At 44.7% G+C, this 25,976-nt stretch overlaps 1 protein-coding gene across 2 annotated transcripts in view; it reads right to left on the bottom strand.

Moving 5' to 3' along the window:
- The window catches only part of DOCK8 (dedicator of cytokinesis 8), a 210,029-nt gene that overhangs the window by 114,195 nt on the left and 69,858 nt on the right, over window positions 1-25,976 (bottom strand). For both annotated transcript variants that reach the window (XM_046021705.1, XM_046021706.1), the window contains 5 exons: window positions 18,195-18,318; window positions 12,612-12,824; window positions 7,749-7,834; window positions 3,453-3,519; window positions 971-1,120 (listed from right to left, as the gene is read on the bottom strand). In XM_046021705.1, the coding sequence (XP_045877661.1) occupies window positions 971-1,120; window positions 3,453-3,519; window positions 7,749-7,834; window positions 12,612-12,824; window positions 18,195-18,318 (640 nt within the window). The remainder of the gene's footprint in view (window positions 1-970; window positions 1,121-3,452; window positions 3,520-7,748; window positions 7,835-12,611; window positions 12,825-18,194; window positions 18,319-25,976) is intronic.

Below are 25,976 nucleotides of genomic sequence, written 5' to 3'. Positions count from 1 at the left end.
ACATCAGTAAGTCATTTAATTTCTTGGAATCTCTAGGTTGCTCTCTCGGGATCATGGGGTAATCATTGGGATCCTGGAAGTAAAACACTGTGCTAACTAGAAAATGTTCCAAGCCTGGAACTCTGCGTGGATGTGAAATAAAAATCCTAAATTATTATTATTATTATTATTATTATTATTATTTATAATTTGGGGGTAAACAGTCAATAAAATTAAATATTTGGCTAAAGCTAAGTAAAATACCAAATGTTCATTGTTAACCTCTAACCAGTCATTCTGGTGTGCAGAGAAAGCCTCTGGTTTTCTTACATCAGCAAAGAGTACAGCCGAGAATACAAAGTCTTCTACTTGGAATTGTCCCACAAATTTTGAGTTGTACCACATGTAGTCATAGTCTGTGACACGGTGATACAAAGGGAGAGTGAAATTTGGAAACCACAGGCCACGCCTTAAATTGTCAGAGCCTGGACTTGGGAACATTTCTCTACAGGTGTCTAGAAGAACATGAACAGTATTAGGGAACTCTCTCCAAGATTTCCTCCACAGTAGCCTCCCAGAACGTGGCCGCAGAGGGTGGGAGGAATAAAGCCTGTAATGCGCCCGGCTTTCTTCCGCGATCACAACTGCCCACGGAGGCCAGTATTATAACCTCCACTTTACACATAAGGCAACGAAGTCTCGGCAAGGTTAGATAATCACCCAAAGTCTTATAGCTACAAAGTTTCAAAGCGGGGATTCAAAACCAAGAGTGTATGCCTCCCAAACCCAGAGTTGTGCTAAGTTGGGATATAGGATTTGCTTGGAAAGGAAAAGGGGCCAGTTGAACATGAAACAACGTGAACAAAGTGACTCTCTCGGAGAACACGTGGACCCGTTCTGACCTCTCTTCCACACCAAACAAACTCTGGGAATAAGGCAACGAGGAGAGCTTCCAAATGCAGAATGTGCAAGCCAGCCTGTGTTCAATTACCTTGACTACCAGGTAGATGTCGGAGGATGGGTAGGTGACCGAGAAGACCGCAGATCTCGCCTGACTTGAGGGAGCCACGGAGGGCGTGTGAGCACGCAGGAAGCCTTTGAACTGGTCAGAGTTCAGGTCACAGTGAAAATTTTCTGAGATCTGTAAACAAGGAGCAAGGCAAAAAAGAAGTCACCCCTGCTGTTCTCCTGGTCTACGTGTGTTTAAAGGGTAAGGAACCCACGAAGAAATGTTGCCGAAAGAATAAGGGTCTTTCTGGCCAGGGGTGGTGGAAAAATCTGATACGCATTTTGTCGCAATTGCTAGATGTCTTGGAGCTGTTTGAGAGATGTTCCTCAAAACATTTGCATGTTTATTATCCCATCCATATTTCCTGAATACTAATGATGTGCTGGGCACTGCGGCAAAGGAGAGCAAGAAATTGTCTCTGCTCCGCGCCTCCTCCCCCCCCAGTCAGTTTACAGTCAAGAATGAGGAAAAAGGCAATTGTGCCACTAACTAGTAGGAGCAAGAAATAAGGGACCGCACTTGTCAGAAGAGCACGGGGAAGCTCCGGAGGGTGGGAGATCATATCCGGTGGGGGGGGACGGTGGTCAGGAGGCACGGGACACGGAGGGTCCCTGGATAGGGACAGATGGGCAGAGCTGGAGGGTGACGGTTCACAGGGGAGAGAGCACAGCACCGAGAAACCTGAGAAAGGTCTCAGAGTGCGCAGAGCCACGAGCGAGGGCAGCTCACAGCGAGGACACTAGCTTGACTCTCACCGGCTAACCCGGGAAGGAAGCCGGGCATGGAAGTTCAAGAGCGTTTCTCAAGTCGCAGGTGGTGAGGCCCCATTCGAGATTCTGAGCAAGAGCAGGACAGGCCCCATGCTGCCGGGCTCACCAGTGCCGTTGTTCGTTAAGAGCCGCTGGGTAGTTGGGTCTCCCTTTCATGCTAAGTGTTGTAGCTGAGAACTGGCTGCTCGACAGAAACTACATTTACCAGCATCCTTTGCAGGTGGAGTGAGCATGTGACTAGGCTCTGTCCAATGAGCTGTGAGCACGGGGGCTGTGTCACCCAGCTGGTAACGACAGGTAAGGGGGTGAGTGTTGTCGAACGTATAGAACTGTCAAATCCCTGCGTCGTATACTCAAAACTAGTGTAAGCGTGTATGCTCCCTGCGCGTCAACAAACCAACAAATGAAACACTTCTAGCCCTCCCCTATCCATCTTTTCCCTTTCTGGGGGAGGTACAGGGGCAGGGACGAGAGTGGCTTAGGGAGGGTGCCTACGAAGATGGTGGAGCTCTGCCAGCAGGGGTTCTAGAACGACAGAGCAGCAGACCTCTGCTGAGCTAGCACCCCACCCCACACCACCCTGGATTGCTCAGAAACCAAGACAGAAACTTCTTTTTTAAACCAGAAGTTCTCCAAATGTGGTCCCCTGACCAGCAGCTTCAGCATCACCAGAGAAGCTGTTAGAAATGCAGATTCTCAGGCTCCCCCTGGACCTCTGGAGTCCGACACTCCGAGGGGAGCCCAGCATCTGGGACGTCACAAGTCCTCCAGGGGATCTCTGACACCCGCTCAGGCGGGACAATTACCACCTTACACTCTGCAATTTAGGAGTTAGCAGTTTTAGCAGTAAACCTACCCTAGCTGATGTAAATCTCAGCTGTTAAGAACATTTATCCAAGAGATACACACTTCCTTAAATACAGAGAGGTTACAGGTCAAAGGGCAAGAGTGTCCTTTGTGGCTGTGTTGTTTTGTCCTCCTATGGGGTTCACAAAGTGACTAAACAGTAAAACACTCCTGGAGAAGAGGCTGAGGTACTCAAAATCTTTTTCATTAAAAGGACATCACATTCAGTGAGGTCTTCACCTCATGGTCCTCACCATCCATGACGAGATTATCTCACAGTGCAAAAACTCCCAAACAGAGGTGACATTACATATATATCTGAGCTTGTCAAAAATGTATTTAAGGGGCGCCTGGGTGGCTCAGTGGATTAAGCCGCTGCCTTCGGCTCAGGTCATGATCTCAGGGTCCTGGGATCGAGCCCCGCATCAGGCTCTCTGCTCCGCAGGGAGCCTGCTTCCTCCTCTCTCTCTCTCTCTCTGCCTGCCTCTCTGCCTACTTGTGATCTCTCTGTCAAATAAATAAATAAAATCTTTTAAAAAAATGTATTTAAATTGCCTTGTTTATGTGTCATCCCATATGTTGCTATTTCTTTGGCCTCTCGATCCTAAACAGGCCACGACCACCAGCAGGCTTTCCCTTTAAGATTCTTCGAAGAACATAAATGACTAACATTGCCAGATCAATCCTGCAAAAACTGCCAGGGCAGTAGGACCAGATGTGTCAAAGATCATCTACTTTCAAATCTGATGTGTTTTTACTGCAAAGAAGTGAGACCTGAAAAACATGAACCCCCCAAATCATGAGCAATAAGTGTGCCCCCCAGGATGGGGTGTTCTTTGTTTCCTTACCTTTTTCCTTTCTTTAACATCGTAGAGGGCAATGCTGGCAAACAGAGGCTCAATTTCAATCTCAAACCTGTCAGAGAAAGAAAAAAATAGCATTTTAACTTAGATGATTTTGAATTTGCTGAAAGTGCTGAGCTCTATAAACTGGTTAAAAACGTACATCATTCCCCCAAAATATTTGGATAACTCCACACAGATGAGACTCATACTGGGATATTAGTGGAGAAAGATGGGAGGTTGGTGGAAAATGCCTAGTCATTAGAGACTGGGCTGGATGGCACCTTCTCCTAAAAAGTACTTGTTGGGGGCAATGCAAGGGACAGAGGGGAGAATGGTGCCACAGTGGGATCCAGTATGGCCCTACTTACCATTTAGGTGCTGTGTTTTCTAATGGTAAAGCCTCTGTCTTAGTCAAAGGTTTTGTTCCTAGTACCTAACCCTTTACTACCAGGGTAAGAATCCCTATTCAATTCTAAGGGACAAGGCATTTCAGAGAGTTAAATAAAGTCCTGCTGCTTTTGCATAAATTTATAGTGGGACCACTCGTGTGGGTGAATGTCTGGTCTTTCCTAATATCTCTGCCAGGGAGCTGCTGAGTTGCTGGGGCAAGGAGCAGAGCAGTGCCGATAAATACTGAGCTGTGGGGACCCAGTGAGAGCTAGAAACATGTCAGCCCTAACTGCCCATTCCCCTTGAAATGGTGGGTTTGAGGAGACTGAGTACCCAGAGCATAATCCTTCCACATGTTACGGAAGACACATGAAACACAGATGAACACGTTCCAAGCTTCTCAGGCTAACAACCCGTGATTTAGGATCCTGCTAGCTGAGCGCACCAGGAACCAGGTCCTGGACCATCATTATGTCAGAAGCCATGGAAATTAGGCCAAATTTTGTTTCAAGGCATGTGTGAGAGGATGGCCTTATTGCTGGATAACCTTGTCTAAAAAGAAGACTTATTTTTTTTTTTTTAAGATTGATTTATTTAGGGGCGCCTGGGTGGCTCAGTGGGTTAAAGCCTCTGCCTTCGGCTCAGGTCATGATCCTAGGGTCCTGGGATCGAGCCCCACATCAGGCTCTCTGCTCAGCAGGGAGCCTGCTTCCCTTCCTCTCTCTCTCTCTCTGTCCACCTCTCTGCCTACTTGTGATCTCTGCCTGTCAAATAAATAAATAAAAATCTTTAAAAAAAAAAAAAGATTGATTTATTTATTTGAGAGAGAGAATGAGTGGGAGAGGCAGAGGGAGAGAGAAACTCAAGCAGACACCATGCTTAGCCCAGAGTCCATTACGGGGCTCGATCTCATGACTTCGAGATCATGAACTGAGCCCAAACCAAGAATCGGACGCTCAACCAACTGCGCCATCCAGGCGCCCCTAAAAAGAGCCCAGCCTTTTCTGATCACAGAACCTGAGGGTTTTTTTTTTCCTACAGGTATATCTCCAACGGTAGTCCCCAGAAACTTAAATTTTGAGGCAAATGAGGAGTTTATCAAAATGTAGGTTTCTTTGTCCCCCTTGAGGTCCAGTGAACCAGAATCTCTTGGAGGAAAGGACGGTGCAAGGTCTCCCAAAATCTGCATTTAAGACACGCTCCTGGGGCAGGGGGCGGGGCACCTGGGCAGCTCAGGTCATGATCTCCAGGTCCTGGGGAGCCTGCATCAGGCTTCCTGCTCAGCCGGAAGTCGGCTTCTCTCTCTCTCTCCCTCCCTCCGTCTGTTCCCCCTGCTTGTTTTCTCTCTCAAACAAATAAATAAAATGTAAATCAATCAATCAATCTACCTGAGTAAACTTAATGATGCACTCAGTTTCACCAGCAAGGAGACTCCTCTGAGCTGAGCTTACTTTATGTAGGATAGCATTAAATCTTTTATTAAAGATTTTTGCACATTAAATGCAAAAGAGAAAAATACTTTGTTGCCATCCTCTTTTTTTTCCAGGTGCTACAAACATTTGCAGATTCCACACCAGCCTGATTCTTTCTACTTGCTTGAGGCTTAACATGTTTCTCGAAAGCAAAACAGTGACAGTTAGAGGTCTCAACAGATTCTGAAAAATTCCCAAGCTGATAAAATCTGTACTGGTCAAGACTGAATTCTGCATGTCCATGTCAATGGGGAAAATGGGATTTTTAACATGACCATTACATTTTTACTATTCATAATTTTGACACTGTAGGTTTACTTATAAGAACTTGCTTTTTTTTTTTTTAATTCGGTTTATTTGGAGTAGTTATAACTGGGACAGTCTCTTTGGTCCATCTCTCCTCTTACAGGTGTATGTTGATACGGATACTGTTTAAGACACTTGCGTGGGCCAAGTGCACTGGGAAAACACCTCAATTCTACCTGACTCCTGCTTTGACAATGGGGAAAAACATTGCCAGAAAATGGACAATTTTCATTAAGAGAAATCCAAATGGCTCTATTTGTTGTTGTTTTTTTGTTTTGTTTTAATAATACGTGTCTGTCTTAGTGGCCATGTTTTCCCACCTGTGAGAACTGCTGCTCTTTATTTATTGGAAGGATCTGGAAGGCTCGGTGGCAAAGTGACATCAGAAGGGAGAATTCCTCCAACCTGGAAGAGCATAGTTACTGCACCTATGAGGGGCCTGATGTGTATCCTGTGGGGGTGGCTGAGTGCCTCGGACAATAGGGGGACTTCCTGAGCAACACAGAGGAGACCAGCGGTCACTTCCACTCCGTCCCCCTGTTCAAGGGCCAGCAGACTCCCACTTCCGGGTTGGCCTGCAAGGACTAGAGGATGCCTTTTGTAGCCCAGACTTGCCAGAGAGCTGTCTTATGAGCTGCTCATCTCCCTGTGTAAGACAAAAGGCCCTCACTCCCCTCCCTCTGCTGGTAGAGCTGGCTGGGGGGAGGGGTTACCACATCAAGGGAGCCCCCACGATTGGGTGAGCAGCTCTGCCTGCTGGTGTTCTCAGGAGAGGATGGGGGGGGGGAACTATTCATTAGAATCACAGAAGTTTAGGGCAGGTAGGAACTTTAAGACCACCTGGTGGAACAACGTCATTGATCCCTAAGAGCTAAAACACCCAGAGAAGCTCCCAGGGTTGAAATACTGCCTTGAATCCAGAATCCAGGTGCCTTAATTGCAAACCAGGTGCTGTTTGAGGGGTCCATGAAGTGACTTCAGCAGATGAATGACCCTCCTAATGGGATATGAAAATATAATATGCTTATGTACTGTTGCCTAGATAGAGCATTTTACAACTGAATATTTTCGAAGTCGGAAGAATTCTCCAAAGTAGATGTCTGCAAAAGAGGCATGCAAACGCCTCCGACTGGATATGCAACAATCTGTTTGTGTGCTGGATTATTTTGATTTATTTAGTTCATACATCTCAACGTCTCATTTATGTGTATTCGATAATGTATATGATATTTTGACCTGCACCTATCAAATGAATACCCGTAGACAGAGGATAGAGGACTTTCTCCTACTCTAAAAGTAAACCATCAGAAAAAAAAATGAGAGATAACTGCTGTAAAGTAGATGTGGCAAACAGTTGGCCCACAGGTGAATCCAGATGGCATTTAAAAAGGAAATGAGAAGGTATGTAAGAAGTCAGGAAATCATGCAGAAAAATCTGAATTTCCTGCTTCTTTTGAAAAAGCAGAAACAAAAACAGAATAGACAGCTGGCCACAATGGGCCTGCGTCCTTAGATGGCAAAAACTGGCCCTTGCTAGCAGTGGGGACTCCCTTAAAACGGTTTGCTGGACCACGCTGCTCTCTGGTCCTCTGGGGTCCCCGGCCGGAGACTGGGTTTAAGTAGCATTTAACGCTGTTTCAATAGTCAACAAACAAGTGTGGGGTGGGGGAGCTCTAATTTGTAGCATTTTCTCATTTCTATGTTGCAAATATCCTACCATGGCCAATTTCAAGTGAGGGACCACCGAGAAGACACAGAGCTGGGAAGAGAAACGCCCCATCGGCTCTCATGAATTAGTCAGAGCGGACTCGAGTACGCCATTCACTCCTTCTCAGGTTTTTTTCCCTGCCCAGCTTTCCCTGCTCCTTCTGTTTCTCTCAGTCCCCTTGCATGACTCCCTTCAGGGTGTGCCTTCCCTGTGACACAGGAGGGGCCCGTTCAAGGCTTGGGAGAATTAGAATCTGGGTCTAGCTGACTCCAAACGCTGCCCCTCCCATCATGTCACAGCCGCACACGGTTACAAGGGCGCAGGACGGCCCTCCCCATTCAAGCTCTGTCCCTACAGACACAGCTTGTATGGAAAAGGCAAGATCAGCTCCGTGCAGCGGTTAGTATGTTTGCTGAGACTTACTTCAGGGTCAGCACCTTGACCAGTATTCTGTTGCCCAGATGTTCCTTTGGACATTCTGGCACCGGACGTATTTCCACAGCATCCTCCTATTATGAATCACATGGCAAAGAAATCATAAGTGAATTTCCATGAGGGGTTCCGGCTGGAGTGGGTCCAGGGAAGGGAAGGCTGCCTTATTTCTAACAGAAAGATAACACTTTGCCTTTTATAAGAGGCTTTGTTATTCAGTCCCGAGCTTCGAAGTCAATGCTGACCGCAAACAATTTCTCCTGTAGGAAGGCAAGGCATTTGAGACAAAGAGACAGAGGGAGGAAGGAAGGAAATGGGAACACGAATATGACTGAGTAATATCCACCAGATGGCATCGCAAAATATTACACCTATTGTTGGTATGGTTGGCTTCTCTTTTTTTTCTTTCTTTCTCTCTCTCTCTCTTTTTTTTTTTTTTTCCTGGCTGCTCTAAGTCCCCGTTCAGAACTTTTCTCCTGCCACGTTTTTCTAGTAAATAGTGAGTTTCAGACTTGAAGCCTGAGGCAGGACAGCTCACAGCAGGCTGTAGGTAAACCACCAATACTCATAATAGAGTGTCTTTGTCAGCTAACCATTTTCTTAAACAGATCTGAGGCTAAACATGTAGGTTCTACACATACATATCGAGCTAGAGCTTGCTGGAGTTCTAAGTACAGGAAACCTAGTAATGACACATAAGTAAGGACTTAGTAATGGCAATTGCACCTTTTTTTTTTTTTTCCACTAACCACATTTGGGACTCTATTTTAATGCACTGGGACTCAAGACTTAAAGAGAAACACCAAGTCCCTAAGGCAACTTTTCACATGCAAACCTGAATAATCACAGGATCTTAATTATTTTCATGCATGCAAAGGTAACAATGCCAAGTCCTAAAAACTTGAATTCCTGCCCTTGTCATAGACTATCTGAACACTGGTGGTCTGCAGCTCACAAGGCTCCAAAGAACAGAGTCGGGTCTAATTATATTTTCCTGGGCTATAAAGCATGGGAGCTTCCTCCCAGCTACCTGACAGCAACAGTAACATTTTTAGAAATAGCAATAGAATTGCCTTCCCGATAACTCTACACCTGGATTGGTGACACAAAGTGGTTAAGTCACACCTACTCTAACCTCTATTCTCCAAGGCCCAATCCTGCTGGCCATCCTGTCCGGTGGAAGGGCTGGGCTTGTTTCCAAGGAGGCACTGCCCGACTCAGAACAAGCTCAGATCACTTGAGGGGTGATCAGAGTAGACACATTGAAAACGAGAAGCCCCCCGCCATTGGAGAAGAAATTGAACATACATTCATGTGTGTCTAAGGCTACCTTTCTTTCTGGTCTGGATTTGAATCTTGGGGATCCTTTGTTAAAAGCTCTTCATTGGGAAATGTAAATACACAGAATTGGAGAGAAAGATGTAATGAACCACCTTTACCCATCATGTAAGTTTCAACACATTCAAGTCATGGGCAACCTGGTTTCACCTCCGCTCCCACTTACTACCTCTCCCCACTCAGTAGTGGATTACTTGGCAGTCAAGCCCCAGACATCATAAAACTTCATCTGTAAATCTCTAAAAGATAGACTTCTAAAAAGGCACAGCGTAATATCATGATGATTCTTTAAAAATTAACAGTAATTTCTCATTGTTACTAAACAGTCACTTCCAAATTCCCCCAAGTGTCTCCATTTTTTTTTTTTTTTTTTTGCAGTTAGTTTGTTAAATCATGATCCAAGCAAGGTCTACATATTGATGCATTTCCTAAGTCTCTTCTAATCTAGATGTGTTTCTTGAGCCTTTACAGTTATCTGAAGTTGGAATTAGTTTCCAGAAAAGGAGAAGAGCAAATACGAACTTTTAAGTGGATGTCTGTAGTTTCATTTTCCTGAGTGAATGAGTGTGTGTGTGTGTGTGTGTGTGTGTGTATATACATATATATATTTAGAGAGAGGCAGAGACAAAAAGGGAGGGAGAGAGAAAGACAAAGACAGTAGGAGAGACATCCTTCTCTCAGTTAAGCCAGGAGATCCTGAGGCCAACGCTCCATCTGCCCGCCTGTGATGGCATTATGTGAATGGATAAATCCCATCCCCCACCACCATTTTTTTCATAATTGATTTTTAGTTGGGTTCTGTCACTTGCAGCCTAGGGAGACTGAATGCAAACTCTTCTGTGATCCGGAGGACAGGGGCATCTTTATAGGGACCAATACACAGGATGCTTTTCATAGAACCAAGAGTGAATCTGGGAAAGAAGTCCCCTCATAGGGGCTTGGCGGTTATGTTCTACTTTTCCCTCTCCAGTAGGCCCAGTCATAATTGGGATGTAATAGCTCACCTCTCTTCTCATTCTCCTTGCCAGGAAGTAAAGTCATGGTAATATTAAGTCGTTTCATTAATGTGTTTCAAAAAAAAAAAAAAATCAGCGGGGGTGATCACTTCAAGGCAGCCTGAAATTTTCCTTTCTTCCACAGGACCATCTTTGGAGAAAGTTCAAATTACAAGGACAAATGCAGTTTCTGTGTGTGTGAGCTTCAGAATACGAAAGGCCGTTAGAGGGGCCCTCCAGCATTTCAGACATAGCAATTTACAAATAATTGGTACAATAATTACAAAGCATTCCTCTCCACTCAATAAAGCACACCTATTAGGACCTCTTCTAGACTATAACTTTCAGTCCTAATCGAGTTTCTGCATTGTTCCGGGGACCGTAAAACAAAGTTCCTTCCTCGGCGTCCGTGATTCTTTTTGTAATCGGAGCAAGACCGGACACCCTCTCATTTGGTCCCCCGACGGGGGCTTCAGTGAGCTCACATCCCACTGGACATGTCTTCCTCACCCCTTAACGGTTTCCTCTCTCCCGGCATCCATGTGGGGACACTTTCTTACCTATGGGCACCTCCACCATGGAACTGGGAGGGAAAGGAATATAAGTGGAAATCAAACCTATCAGGTTACTACTTCTTGACAAAGCTGGTAAAAAAAAAAAAAATCAATTTTCTATGGAAATTGAAAAGGTATGATATACAATGTGGTTGCTTATATCATCTTTGGATTTCAATGAGGTGGGCTCACACACAAGGCAGTCCCATGTAGATACATAAACAGGCAAGCATAAAGGTTGGGGTTAAGGGGCCGGGATGCCCATTCTGTACTGTAATTTGCCTCTTGAATCTTGAACAAGTTGCTTAGCCTCCCTGACTCTTACTCTGCAATCTGAAGAATGGCGCTGATTAACACTGCCCAAATTATTCGTGTTTATTTTTAACCTGCTTCACTCAGAAAAGGATTTGAGGTTACTGCAAATGAACTAAATAGGTCAGAAAACCAAGGTGGCTGGAATATATGGAAAAGGAAGGAAGGCAGGCAGGCAGGCAGAGAGAGATAAGGGAGAAAGGAAGGAAGGAACGAACGAAGGAGAAGTAAATTCCAGTAAGTAAGCCACTAGATTTAGTAGCTGCGAACAGAAATTTGACCTAAAGTAAAGACTTGAGGAGAAGATGCGCTTGGTCTCCTAAGTGTTCCTGCTTCCCCAGTGGATGCAACTTCTTCTCTGTCCGTAGGCTTGAGAGACAATTTCCCTCGGGATCCTCAATGAAGCAGGTGCTGGCTGAGGAGGAGGTCTGCGTCCTCGATAATATTTGCACAGTGGACGTCACGTCACATCTCGTGACTGCTGCCTTCCTTACTAGGCTTTGTGCTGACCAATGGTAAGCTTCTCCCAGGGCAAGTCAGCAAACACAACGCCCAGGGGTGGGGGCTTCACAAGGTTTAAGAAGCCTGCTCCCTAATGGTCTTCCTGTTGGATCCAAAAATTAAATTTCTAACAATTAGAGGCAGGGATAGATGGCTTATCCCTTAGGCAAAAATGCCCCCAAATTGTGGATCCTGCAACCGAACTTTCTTTCCTTTTTTTTTTAATATTTTATTTATTTGACAGAGAGAAATCACAACTAGGCAGAGAGGCAGGCAGAGAGAGAGGAGGAAGCAGGCTCCCCGCGGAGCAGAGAGCCTGACGCGGGGCTCGATCCCAGGACCCTGGGATCATGACCTGAGCCAAAGGCAGAGGCTTTAACCCACTGAGCCACCCAGGCGCCCCCTTGCAACTGAACTTTCAATAAAATTTGGACAGCAGAACTGCTGCTGTCGCCAGTTTTGGTAAGAACCAGAAGTTCAGACATTCTGACAGACAGAGGAAAGGCACAGAGCCTTCGATGAAGTATGAGGATACTAAACAGGCTTGAGTCACGGTCATTCCTCACGCCAGCCCGCTGAAGTACCCCAGTGAATGACCACAAGGCAAAGCCTAAGTGATCGCAATGCCCTCGGTCAGCTCCAACATGGAAAAAAGTGGGCAATCGGGATCCTGAAGCTCACATGTTAAGAGCACAGCTACGATCATTTTAGGCTGGAATGTTTTCAAAGCAATTCCCTTCAGGTTGTTCATAGAGATTATTTTTTACAAAGATCTTAACACTTGAGAATATCAAAGTTCAAGTAACGCACGTCTTGCTGGGTCAAGCCCAAAACGGACCCCCAAATAACTGAATGCATTGACTCACCGAGTGAGATCACTACCTGCAGACCCTTGAAATGTTGGGAGGATGAAAGGAGACAAAAGTCAGTGAAAGTGTTTTATAGAGAGCAATGAAAATCCTGGTTGTTATTACTGGAATCTCCTTGGCAGGACTGATTAGTAACTGCCGGCTAACCCACAGGCCTGTCCTAGGGAAGAGAACGGCCCAGAAATCGTACAATGAAGCATCCAGACAGGGCTATCTGGTCATGACCAATGCTGGAGACTCTGCTTCCTCCCTGAAACTCTCCAGCATGGGGAGGGTCGCACCCACCTCGTCCACCGACTGGTACAGCGCAAAGAGCTCGGCCTGCCGGTTGGTCCTCCGGGCCTCTTCATTCTGCTTCTCGAAGTCCTCGGCGCTCACTTGCTGCAGGAGGTTCTCCAGCCGTGGGTCAGGGGGCAGGCTGCGGAGGTCGAAGCCACAGGCGGTGAGGGGCCCTTTCCCAGTCACGTCGCACAGCACGTTTAAGTGGCGGGGACGCGCCTGCGGGAAGAGACCCATCTTGTGAGAGGGAGACAGTAGGTCTAAAAGGAGAACGGGAGAACCCGGCAGGTCTCACCCCTGCACCCACGTGGGATTGCAGAATCGGGCCTCAAGTGGCTTCTGAGCAAACCAGGGGGTCTGACAAAAACCACCGCTTTGCTTCCTGGCCTGAATATCCTAAAATTAAACGTCTCCTTCCCACCTGCAAGCAGGTAATTACTCCTCGGATGTGGATAAACCGGTCCTTGAGGAGCAGTCCGAGAAACAGCACTGTGCTCCTATCGGTTTGGGGCATGCTGTCTTCCAGAGGCGGGGAGTCGAATCTCTGTGGCATGCCGCTCCTGTCCCACGCTCAGGCAAGACACAAGTGGAAGAGGCTGAACAGAGAGGAGCCCGGACTGGGGTGTGCGGGGACCTCGTCCTAATCTCAACTTCAGAAGCTGGTTGTCGAAACTAGAAAATAAGATGACCCGAGAGGGGCCTTCCCAATGAAACCTTCCAGAAAAATCTCAGACTGACTGTTATGCTTCTGAAGACAGGGATGTGGGGCTGGAAATATTTTTCTACAGGACTTTCGTAGCAGTTATAGGAAAAAGCACCAGAACAAAAAGCAGAAAAGCCCTTTGCTGTTCAAAGGATGACCTCTTTTAGCTGCAGTGTGTCTGAAAAAAAGAGTCTGAAAGCTTTCACAAAACGGATGCTTTATTCCGTTAGGAATGTTCCAGTCATGGGGAATGGCAAATCCCACCAAAGACTTGGCTCAGACAATATAACCACAATCAGCGATATATCGTAAGAATATACATGAACTATTATAAATAACTATAAAATTAATGGTAAAATGTTCTCAAGTTCTACTACATGGATGTGTCACTACACAATTTCTCTATAAAATATCCTTCCTGTGACATCCATCTGCCTTATAAAAGTGTACCTCTGCTAGATCATCAATTTTACCTAACTGAATGTGCTAGCAATAATCAACATTAGTACTTTAATTACTATACTTTTTTTTTTTTTTTGCTTAGAATTGATGAGGGCCTTGGGAAATGAATTGAATTTACCAAGCTTCTTTGAAAGGATGTCAATATAGATCACCTCCAGAATCCATCCCAAGGATACGATGGACAAGTGAGCAAGGATTGTGAGGACAAGAGCATCTCTGGACATCGTAGTAACAAAATAATAGAAACTGTCTAAATAGCTCCCAAAAGAAGTAACATTCAAAGATTTGGGAACTTTCGTCTAATGGGATGTTATGCAGCCAACTGCAGAAAACCCAAGTAAACATGTATCCCTGGACAAGGAAGGTGATCACAGCACACTGTGTTGTTAATATGAAAAGGGAAGGTATTCAGTATTATGCATCACATCCTCTAATACACACATATTCCATAAAAAAGTTTTTTATGGAATATGTGTGTACCACGGATTTGCACCACACACGTATTGAACTTCCATACATTCAGGAACTTGGCCTCCCTGTTCCACTCAGAAGGTGCCAAGAATGGGAGCGACATGGAAGGTGTTGCCGGTTGTCTCACTGTCTGAGCATCTCTGCACAATGAGTATTAGTCTAACACTTAAACACAAACCATGTTTGTGTAACTTGGCTCTACAACCTAGCTGATGACTTAATGGAGTGCTGTTAGCATGCCAGATGAGGGTGCTTCATGGGGTGATGGTCATTTACCCATTGTCTCTCCGTTCCAAAGTTTATTATACTCAGCTCTGTGATGCTGGGCCTGGCCCTCAGCAAGTCACATTTCTGCTTTGCCACCACTCCTTTTGGGTTCTGCCAGTAGGGGGTGCTAGAGGGAGCCTGGATGGCCGGAAGAGGAAGAAGGGACTTGCAGCTCCTGGAACCTTGGTAGTGGCAGTGGGCTCTGGCTTCCAGCGAGTTTGGACGCTTCCAGAACCATCCTCATCTTACCTCCTTGGAGGTATGAGCACCAGCCAGTCAGACCTTTCTCCTAAGAGGTCCAAGTCCAGACTCCCAGACCCCATGGGGTCTTTCCTCTGAGATTCCCAGGACACCGCCTCTAGCTAGGTCCTGGCCCTCCCCTCAGAGACTGGAATCCTCACTCTAAGGATCTTCTGAGCTTCTAGGTTCTGATAACTCCAAACTCTTCCCACCAGACCTGTGGTTCCTGAGTGTGGTCTTGGGACCAGTTGCCTCACATCTCCTGGGAAACGCTAATTAGAAGTGCAAATTATCAAGCACCACCCGACCTAATGAATGAGAAATTCTGGGGTGGGGCCTGGCCCTGTGGGTTCAAGCAAGCCCTCCAGGGGATTGCAACAAAGATCCAGGTTTAGAGCCTCTGCTCTGCGCCCCAGCCACAGGATGGCCTACTGTTTCCAGCTCTTATTTCTATAGGACCTGAATTCTCCCGTTTGGTTCTCTCGGTCTTCCCACATTGGTTACCCAATTCCCTATATTATATTTCCTTTGTTGAAATACCTGGTGTGGCCTCTGTCTGACCAAGCAAGGAAAAATTCAGTTGCTCATGATATAAAATAAAAACTGAATTTGGTCAAAATTACCAGTGAAAAATCCCTTAAAAATCTCCTATAGAGTGCAGATGTCCCATGTTTCAGGAAGCCCACCATATTCAGCCCTGGAACTGATGGCCGATTCCTCTGTAGGTCTCAGATTAAGCAGTCAGCTGGTGGTAGAGACCACATTGTTGGAAAAATAGGTATTATTGTAAAACTCTCTAGTCATTTACCATTCAGCCTGGCGAGATGCATTATAATGCTTATAATGGCAGCACCTGAAAGCTAAACTCCATAGGTGTTTTAAATTTCAGAAGATGTTCTATACAACTTGAACAAATTTCTTCCCCTTTGTTTTATTTTTCCTATTTATAAAATGGACAAGTTGGAATAGAGCCCTGGCTTTCTTTAAAAAAAAATTTTAATTGTGGTAAAATATACAGAATGTAAAATTTACCATCTTCATCCTTTTCTAGAGTACAGCTCAGTAGGGTGAAGTACATTCACACTGTTGTGCAAACCACCATCCACAATTCTTTTCGTTGGTACCCATCTGTACTGCAGTCTGTACCCATTACAAGATAATCTCTATTCCTCCCACTCCCGACAGTCCCTGATAACCACCAGTCTATGTTCGGTCTCTAGGAATCTGACTACTCTAGGAACCCCACATAGGTGGAATGATACAATTTTTGTTCTTTCATGACTGGTTTATTTTACTTAGAAGGTATGGGCACTAAGGGTGAGCGGGCATTGACTTAAATGCTTTACACATATTAACTCATTTAATACTTAAACAACCCCATGTGTTAGTTACTATTTGGTGTCACTGTGACTAGTGTTATGGACTTGAATGTCTGTGTCCCTGAAATATTCATGTGTTGAGATCCTACTGCCTAACGGGCTAATGGGAGGTGGGGCCTTTGGGAGGTGATCAGGTCATAAAGATGGGGCCTTCGTGAATGGAATTAGTGCCCTTACAAGAGATATGAGAATTGTTCTCTTTCAGTCTCCACTGTGTGGTGATACAACAAGGTGTCTGCAAACCAGCAAGAAGACTCTTACCAGAAATGAAATCAGCTGACACCTCGATCTTGGAACTACCCACCTCTGAACTGCGAGAAAGAAATGTCTGGTGTTTTAGCGACCCTAGTCTATTTGTACTCTATTATTCAGCCCAAGTTGACTAACACAGTTCACTTCCCTTCAGGTGCCTAGGTGGCTAGTAGGTTAATCATCTGACTCTTGGTTTCAGCTCTAGTCATGATCTCAGGGTCATGAGCTCAAGCCCCAAGTGAGGATCCACATTCAGTGGGGAGTCTGCTTGAGATTCTCTTTCCTCTTCCTCTCCCTCTGCTGCTCCCTCCCTCACATGAACATGCTCTCGCTCTCTCTCTCTAAGTCCAAAAAATGCTTTAAAAAAAGACAGCTTCCCCTGAATAATTAATAAGTACTTGCCATAGAAACTATTTAAAATTGAGAAAAGAATACTTTTTAAGAAGACACAAGAGTCCTAGTACCCAAAGATACTGCCCTCTATATTTCTGTAGGCATATCTTTCCTACCAAATTCAAGAGTTGAATTCTTGATTTTGGGTTAACATATTAGTATTTCCCATAGTTTCAACATTCTCTTCTAAGGTTTTGGGGGTTGCATGATTTTAACAGACACACACAGTATATATGCTCAACTATTCCCCCACAGAACCTCTGCCTGAGTTCTCAAACTTTCCAGTTAACCACGGCTGTCCTTTTCTAGAGCAATCACTCAAATACAACCAACATAGTGTATCAGATTCAAAACACTACTTTGCCTCGTTAGCTCAGCTGTTTCCATTTTTTCCCAAAAGGTTTAAATATTCTCAAACCAAACTAATGTCAAAGTCAGAGAGCTGAGATTCAAAATTGGAAGAGACCCACTGCAGCCCATTATTTCCCAATGAGTGGACTCAAGTGGTAAAATGACTTCCCTAAGATCACACAACAGTTGACCAAGATGGCGGCCAAGCAGCTCTCCTAAGGTACTACTCCCTTTACACCAGCTGGTCTCCATACCCAACACTCCTTTTTTTTTTTTTTTAAATATTTTATTTATTTATTTGACAGACAGAGATCACAAGTAGGCAAAGAGGCAGGCAGAGAGAGAGAGAGAGGAAAGCAGGCTCCCGGTTGAGCAGGGAGCCCGATGTGGGGCTCGATCCCAGGACCCTGAGATCACGACCTGAGCCGAAGGCAGAGGCATTAACCCACTGAGCCACCCAGGTGTCCCCCAACACTCCTTTTTAATATAAATATTTTCTAATTTCTCCTTTTCTCTCCTGAAAGGTCATGTAAAGATGATATAACTCACTTACATACATATATTTTTTAAATGAACTCAAAAAAATTTAATGGAATGAGGAACTAAAAGTAAAAGTTAAAATAAAACGATATGGCTTTATTATCATCCTTGTCTTCCAGGGAAGGAAGCCCAGAAAGGTTAATTATCCTGCCTGGGGCGACAGAGTTAATATGTGGCAAAATCATGCAGAGAAACCGGGCAGACTGGCCTCCGTGTGGATTTTCACTCAGTCCTCAGCCTGCCTTAGAGGCCCCCCTGCGTCTCCCCAGGAACTGTTATGGGGGGAGGGCACCCCCCTCCAATTCTACCTATTTTCATTATTGAACTTGCACGTTCTCACTTGAACAACAACTTCTACAGCTACAAACAGGTTTAAAAAAAAAAAAACAAAACTCCACTGAGTCAGCTGGTAGCATTCTTCCTCCTCTGACATTCTGTGAGTCTAGCCCTTTCTCTAGTTCAAACACCAACCACATGCCCTGGGCAGAACAGCCCAGTAACCTGGTAACCATGTTTGTTGCTAGAAAATACCTGTGTGCTTGCTTCACGGCCCTCCAAGGACTCTGACTCAAATGTCTGTTTCTGCAGCGTCTTGTGAAAATCTCTTCGGGATCCAGTCTTTTTAAAGCCGCCGATCTCTGGACTGCCTTGGTTTCTTTGTTGTTGTTACGTAATTTGGAGAGAGAGAGAGAGAGGTACAAATGCATTAGATTAAAAATAAAAGTGATGGCTGAGAGCAGATGTGTCGCTGAGAAATCTTGCAAAGAGAGGACCGATTGTAATTCCTCACATCTAATTATGCACCAGGCCTAATACAAGGCTCTGCTGTAATGAGATACAGACTCGCCTCCTGGCTGGCTCATTATTAAAGGCAGGAACAGCCTGGGAAAATGCCACTTCGGAGGTGTGGTCATTTCAGCTGCGGGGTATTTGGCTCCAAGCTGATGTTTAACTATGACCCTAGTGTTAAGAGACTGGAATAAAGCTAGCAATGTGCAGAGCAGCAAATAAAGATCGTTTGAAGATTAAAAATAGAGGAAAACTTTGAATGTCCCCATCAGCGTGTTTCACAGTGAATTAGAAAGGCGGGACATGGTTAAGAAAAAAATGGAAATAAATGACGGACAGTTCAAAAATCTCTGCTAACGGTCTCAATCTCCACACCGTGCATGCCATCAAAGTTGGGTTTCAAAACTGTGTAGCTATGAAAAGGGTTTCAAAGATAAGGGCCAGCCCTGCCACTGGAGAAAGAAATAAGACCATCGTGAAAAAGGCAACAGATAGAGGCTGTTACCAACTGTAGAAAGCTACATGCCTATTCCCCATTTTTATGACTCACGGTCTTCTTGGAAAAGAGGCTGCAAAGTCAACCGCACAGCCACACGCCCATGTGGCTTGATTTCTCACCCTATTAGAAAAACCCCTGAGCGAGTGGGTAAAGGATATGAAATGAGTAAGGATTTATTAGGCAGATCAAGCAGGAGACAGATCAAGCAGGAGATGTGGGAACATTACTAGCAATGATCCACACACGGAGTTTATAACTCTTTGAGAGGGCGAAGTGTTGGGTTGTGCACAGACTTGGTATCCAATCAATTGTCGCTGATTAAGTTAATTAAAGGGGAAAAGAAAGGAGATGTCCCAGTGTTGTCTACAGGGAGAACCAGCTCTGTCCTTAGATTTTATTGGGCTCTCAAGACAAGAAATTTGAAGAAAAGGAGACAAGAAATGGCCCCCCAAAGAGGGGCAAGATGGGCTTGGTGACTAATCCAAATCACCGTCTGCTATAAATGGTCATCTTCGGGGTCTCCTGGTCGCTTGTACTGCCCTGAGCCCAAACCTGTATTCACAGGGCTGGGGGAACAGCAGCCCAAATTGGGGAACTGAAGAAAGTAAGTAAATGAGTAAGGTACACTCCAAGTGAGGAAAAAAGAGTGAGCACTGAGAAAAGATTTCAAGAGAAATATGCAGCATAATCTCAGGCTTAGAATTCCTAAACCACAACCAAATAAATAAGATGTAAAATGTCATCTTGTTCAATTAGCAAAAAGTATTTTGGGGGACTCCTTCAAACAATTCCCCAGACGTAATTAACCACTTAAAATATTTTAAAAAATTATGTTGGTTCCAGTTGCTTTAAGTGCAAATGGCAGTGGTCAGAAGAAGAGATACACGCGTGAGCAAAATTTATTTTTTCTTTTTTTTTTGAAATTTATTTTCTACTATAATATTTATTTTCTATGTTCAGAGACCTTTGAGAGAGAGCCCCACATGGGATTTCATAAACCTGCTAGCTTCTTCTTCTTCTTCTTCTTTAATGTGTTAGCTTTTTAAAAGCGATTCTCATCCACATAAATTTCCCCAGCAACACGCATGTGTGCCCTGGATGGGTGGCTTTGCTACTGGATAAAATGGCTTTTTGGGACTCTCTCTAATTCAAAGAAAAAGCTACATGGAATATAATGTCTTGGGGAAAAAGGACCCAGCTCAAAGTAGTGGTAAATAGTGAGCTGTGTCCTAAGATCACTCTCGTCATTAAAATACACGGAATCCGTGACTGTTCTTCCCGAAGGATCCAGTTTTCAGGGGAAACTTCCCAAAGGAATTAAGTACTATAAATTAATTCTAGGGCCGTCTGGGTGGCTCGGTGGGTTAACATACAACTCCTGATTTTGCTCAGGTCATGATCTCGAGGTTGTGAGATCGAGCCCCATCTCCGGCTCCTCACTGGGCGTGGCCGTGAAGCCTGCTTAAGCTTGTTCCCCCCCCACCCCTCCCCGCCCTCTAAAAATTGACTAATGAATTAATTCTAAAATTGAATGCAAACAGTGAATTAACACATGGTTTTCACACTTCAGTATCTGCCCTTGGCCTTCCTTCGGGCTTGTACACTCCAAAGGGTATTGATGCCAAAGGTTCAATGTCACATGTCTCCTCCCAAGGCCACCTGCTTGGGCCACAGAAATAAAAATCAGGAAGCAGCCTCACTTAAGACTGTGTGTCTTGACAACCAGAACTCTATCTGCCTTAGCTTTATTTCTTATCTTAGAAAGTATACCTATTTCTGAGTATTTACTGACAAGTGAACAACACACACACACACACACACACACACACACAATTACAGCTCTGCGCTTGCCCCCATCACCCTCAGTCACTTCCCCTAGTGCCTCTGTTTCTTCATCGGTGACATATAAACACGAGATGAATTCTAGGATATTTGCCCAGTTTTAAGATTTTATGAGGGAAAAGTTCATACACTACATCTGGACACATTCAAATCAATTTTCTTCCAAAGAACTTAGATCTGGGAGAAGTCAAATTTATTTGGCTCCGGCTGTTCTGCTATTTTATGCAAATAAATGCTTTCTTTCTTTTTTGGTCTTCCATTGTTAGAACGTTTTCTGGAGTTACTTAAAGGAACCCCAAAGACACGGACAAATAAGCATTAAAAAAGTGAGTCACAGAATCGTGTTAAAAGTTCACAACATAGATATATGCTAACTCTCTATACGCACCAGCCCTCAGCATTTGGGGGATGGAAAGCATGAAGACTGAAGTTTTTCATGGTTGTGTGTTTGAAACCAGAGCAAATGTTTCTCCCCTTCCTCGTTCCCGATTTAGCATCTACTTCCCCATTTTGAAGTCTCAGAAAGTCACAAAGCTCCCTTGTGGCAGCAGGGGTAGAGCTGGCTGGGGGAGAGGATACGGGGTGGCAGGGATGGAAAGATGACTCATTTTAAAAGTGCCAGCCATGGAAGGCAGAAACCACCACCAGGTAGGTAGTGAGGCTGCTTGCTGAGTGACACGGGCCACCAGAAACCACAGCCTCGATACCCATCGTGTGCAACTGAGCCAAATAAAGCCCTGCTCCTGTTGAACCTCTCTGCAGACGAGAGAGAGAGATAGGGAAGTGGGCCAAGTGTTAGGAAATCTATTCTTAAAGTGAACAAACCTACTGCTTCTGAAGAGAACTGCATTCTCTTTCTCCACTGTTGTATATTTGGGAACCACATGAAGACCAAACATATTTTATTTATTTTTTAAAAAGATTTGCTAATTTTAGACAGAGAAAGAGAAAAAGAGAGAGAGTGTGCAAGCTGGGGGAGGGACAGCAGGAGAAGGAGAGAAGAAGACTTTCACTGAATGGGAAGCCTGACATGGGGCTCGATCCCAGGACCCTGAGATGGTGACCTGAGCTGAAATGAAGAGTTGGATGCTTAACCGACTGAGCCACCCAGGCACCCTAAGACCAAACAGATTTTAAAGACCAAAGTCTTGAGAGAAAGTGTGGAGTGGACAGAATTTGGCTCTAGAGGCTGGGATCAGGGTTCAGATGCTGCCTCCTTACATACTGGCCATGAGACCGTAGGCAAGCGACTTCATCACTCTGAGTCACAGTTTCCTTAAGGGTGAAATGCGGAGTAACGCTGCTCATTTTGAAAGCCTGTGTGATGACTGGAAACAAATACACATACATCTTCTTCTTCTCCTTCCTTCACTTCCCTTTCTTTCCTATCCCTCCCATACAATTTGGCACTAAAACCATCAGAATATGGCAATCCTCCATGTCTCAGGATGGGAAGTAGGTGAGGAAGCCCAAAATGGGAAGTTGAAGGCCAAACAGGGGGAGGAGAACATGCATAGAAAAGGGCTGCCTGGCATGGAGAATCAGAACCCACCTGGGGTGAGGGGGGCACCCAAGTCTGGAAGAGCCTGGCATATGGTAACAGAGTAGACATTCTGCATAGAACAAAAAGGCATGCACCTGGAGGGGCAGCCTGCCAAGTGTGTCTCTATGGAGTGGTGGCCTGGCACTCGGTATCAGTGCAGGGCAAGCCACACAGCGTGGATGGTGCCCATCCATGGCACCTGTCGCAGGGTGTCAGTGTCAGAGCCAGCATATGAGGAGGAGGGTGACTGTATGGGGATAGGGGGTGGTGTTGAAAATGCTTGCATATCAGAGGATTAATCAAATAAACATCATAAGGACAATAAGAGTCATGTTTTCCACTACCCGAGAAGGGATACAAATATGGAAAAAAAGAAAATTAGAATGAATACCCTGATGTCGTGTTGGAATTACATGTATCAACATGAACTCATGGCTTTTAGAGCACATTGTGTGTGTGCGCATGTGCGCGCGCACACACACACACACACTCCCTACCACTGTTCACTGAGAAGACATGGGAGGAGTGACACTTTAATAGAAATGAGCACACTCAATACCTACAGCTTGGCTTCTAAGTACCACTTCCCACTTAAAAGGAGTCAGATCTATTTGGAGAAATGACTGATTCCAGGGGTGAGGGAAGGAAACTGTAAGATCAGCTTGGAATATCTTGTGACCAAAAGCAAGGATGTGATCAATGCCTGTTTGAGGGCATGTGAAAAAGACAAAAGGACCAGTTGGAGGGATTCACACTGGTCAAAGTGAGGACAGTATGAGCATCAAAATAAACCACAACACTGGATTCAAACTTACGGAATAAAATAGGAAACTATGATTCAATATTGATACAAATAAACTGAAAGTTTGGTGAGGAACTGGGCATTTTACAATCATCAAATCCAGATGGAAGGATTATTATGTCTAAAAAAATAATTGCCCTGTGATCTCAAGGTCATAAAAGTCAAAGAAAGATCCAGGAACTGTTCCAGAGTAAATAATACTAAAAGCATGTGACATCTAAGTGCAATGCATGCCTTTCAACTAGATTGTTTTGCTCTAAAGGGCATTCTTGGGACATTTGGTGAAAGCTGAATAGGGTCTGAGAATTAAATGGTAATAATGTATCAGTGTGAATTTCCTGAATGTGATGGCTATATGCTAATTATGGTGGAGAATGTCCTTGTTTGTAGAGATTACACGCTAAAATATTCGGGGGTAATGGAGAATTAGGTTGGCAACCTACCCTCAAATGGTTTGGGGGAGGGGAAAAAGATCTTTGTGTTATACTTGCAAGTTTTCTGGGTATTTGAGATTGTTTCAAAACAAAAGGAGAATAGACTGAGTGTCTGGCATTGTCATAATTCTGTTAGTGGGTCCTATTTACCAGGCTGTGCATCCCTTACTGTAGCTGCTGTGAACATAGGAGCTCTCATGTCCAGAGACATCTAGACATCTAGAGTGATTCCCTCTACCTGCCAGCCCTCTAACTTCCCACATTGGCTCGGTGGCTATGAGCAATGACTGACTGATAAGGGGTACAATATTCCCACACCTTGCCTCAAAGCTGGACAGTGGGAAAACTTTGTACTGCGGTCCCTCCAGGGCACCCTGTATGTTGGCTGAGAATTTATCTGCAGTCTTATCCTGAGTTGACTCCTTCTGCTTCTCTGTCTTGCTTCCCTCATTCCCTTACAGGCTTTTCCTAAAGAGGACACTCTCAAAAATCATGTGCACCTGAATCCCTACCTCAGGCTCAGCTTCTAGACCATCTCAACTAAGACAATCACCCACTAGCTCGATGAATAATAGCTATTATTAGTAGTAGCAATGACAATACCATTAGATGCAGCCCCAATGCAAGTGTTACCATCTAGATGACCATATTTTATGGAGATGTTGAATTTAAAGTCTTCTAACATCTTTATTCGTGAATAATATCATTTTTATATAGGAAATTTACTTTCTTACCAAAAGCAAAAGTAGAACTTGGAGAAGCACTCACTTTAGGATTTCACTTGTAGAATTCTCCCAAAAGACCAATTAACACCCAAGTGAGGTTGCTGTCCTCATTAAACTTGTTCCATTCCACTCCATCCCTTTTAGGAATTCTTAGTGGATTACCTTTCCCAGTTGTGCAGCTAAAACTGTGGTTTGGATTGAATTTGAGGACTTCAGTTTTCTGATGGCTTTGTAGCAATGATTCTCAATGAGGGTAATTAATGCTTCCATTTTTGACTGTCTCAATGACCGGGAGGTACTACTATATTTCACATCCTGAAATGCCTGGGACATCCCACACAATGAAGAATGATCCCAACACATCTATCAGCATCCAACACAACTATCAAATATCCTGCCAGACATTCATGGAGATGAAAAACCAGCCTGTAAATATGTGAGCCAGGCCCCCAGTATTGTTGCACTGAATTTTCCAGCAAAACAACTACCATATAAATGCAGGGGGAATTAAACTCTGTGCTCATTAGATCTCTACCAAGAGCTTTCCCCCCTTTTGGAAAATCACATTACTAACAGCAATGCTGCTTGTGGTCTTTGAGTCACCCATACAACACACCTGTTGCCATGGGCTTCTGTAAGTGTGATACCCGCAGTGATGGTTCGCGCAGCTACAAAGAGCTCTTTGATCATGTTCTCTGATGGAGCTGTGTCCAAGTACTTGCATATTTACATACACGCTATTTAATGTATTATGCTTCTTATAGTTCTCCCTTATATATCAGTTGGGACATTTTATGAACTTTCAAAAATGAGAAAGTTCATGGGTGACAAAGACGGTATTTAAAATATTCATTACACAAAAAGATGCCATTGGGTCCAAGAACACTTGTCTTAAGGAACAGGATATGGATGTTTGCTTGCTAACGTTTCATTCATTCTCCCATTCAACATATGTCTATAAACTATCTCCTGAGAATAAGGCACCAAAAAGGAATGCACAAAAATCCCAGCTTTAAGGGAGTCCCTGTCCTCCGTGAAGTCATAGTCTAGCGAGAAATACATATTTAATAGGGGAGAGAAACATTCAGATAAGTCATCAGAATGCAAGAGGCTCTCTACAAGAGGACCACCTGGGTGGCACAGTCAGTTAAGCGTCTGTCTTCAGCTCAGGTCATGATCTCAGGGTCCTGGGATTGAGGCCCACGTTGGGCTCTCTGCTCAGTGGGGAGCCTGCTTCTCCCTCCGCCTCTGCCCCTGCCCCCTGCCCTTGCTTTCTCTCACTCACATGCTCTCTCTCTTGAATAAATAAAATCTTAAAAAAAAAAAAAAGAATCCAGTGTAGAGTATGACAAGAGTTCCCAAGAGAAATACAAACAGCAGGCTTTGAAAATTCACAGAAGGGAGCCATTTCCTCCAGCCAGGTCAGGGTAGGCTTTGTGAAAGCCCTGGCCTTGGGGCTTCAGCGCGGTGCGGGTTGGTGGGGATGGGAGGGCGTGTGTCACAGCTCGGGAGTGGCTCAGTGATTTCCACAGCCGGATCGCTCTTTATAACTGCACAGGCTGACGAGCCTTGCTTGCTTTCTATACTCTGAGAAAGCAAAGAGCTGAATGCTTTAGCAGCCAGCACAACAAATGCATGTCATAATAAGCAATTATTGATCAGGGAGACATTTTTATGGT

This window comes from Meles meles, chromosome 11 (assembly GCF_922984935.1).
Source record: "Meles meles chromosome 11, mMelMel3.1 paternal haplotype, whole genome shotgun sequence".
NCBI classification, from domain to species: Eukaryota; Metazoa; Chordata; class Mammalia; order Carnivora; family Mustelidae; genus Meles; species Meles meles.
This window is presented reverse-complemented; position numbering and strand designations above follow the sequence as displayed.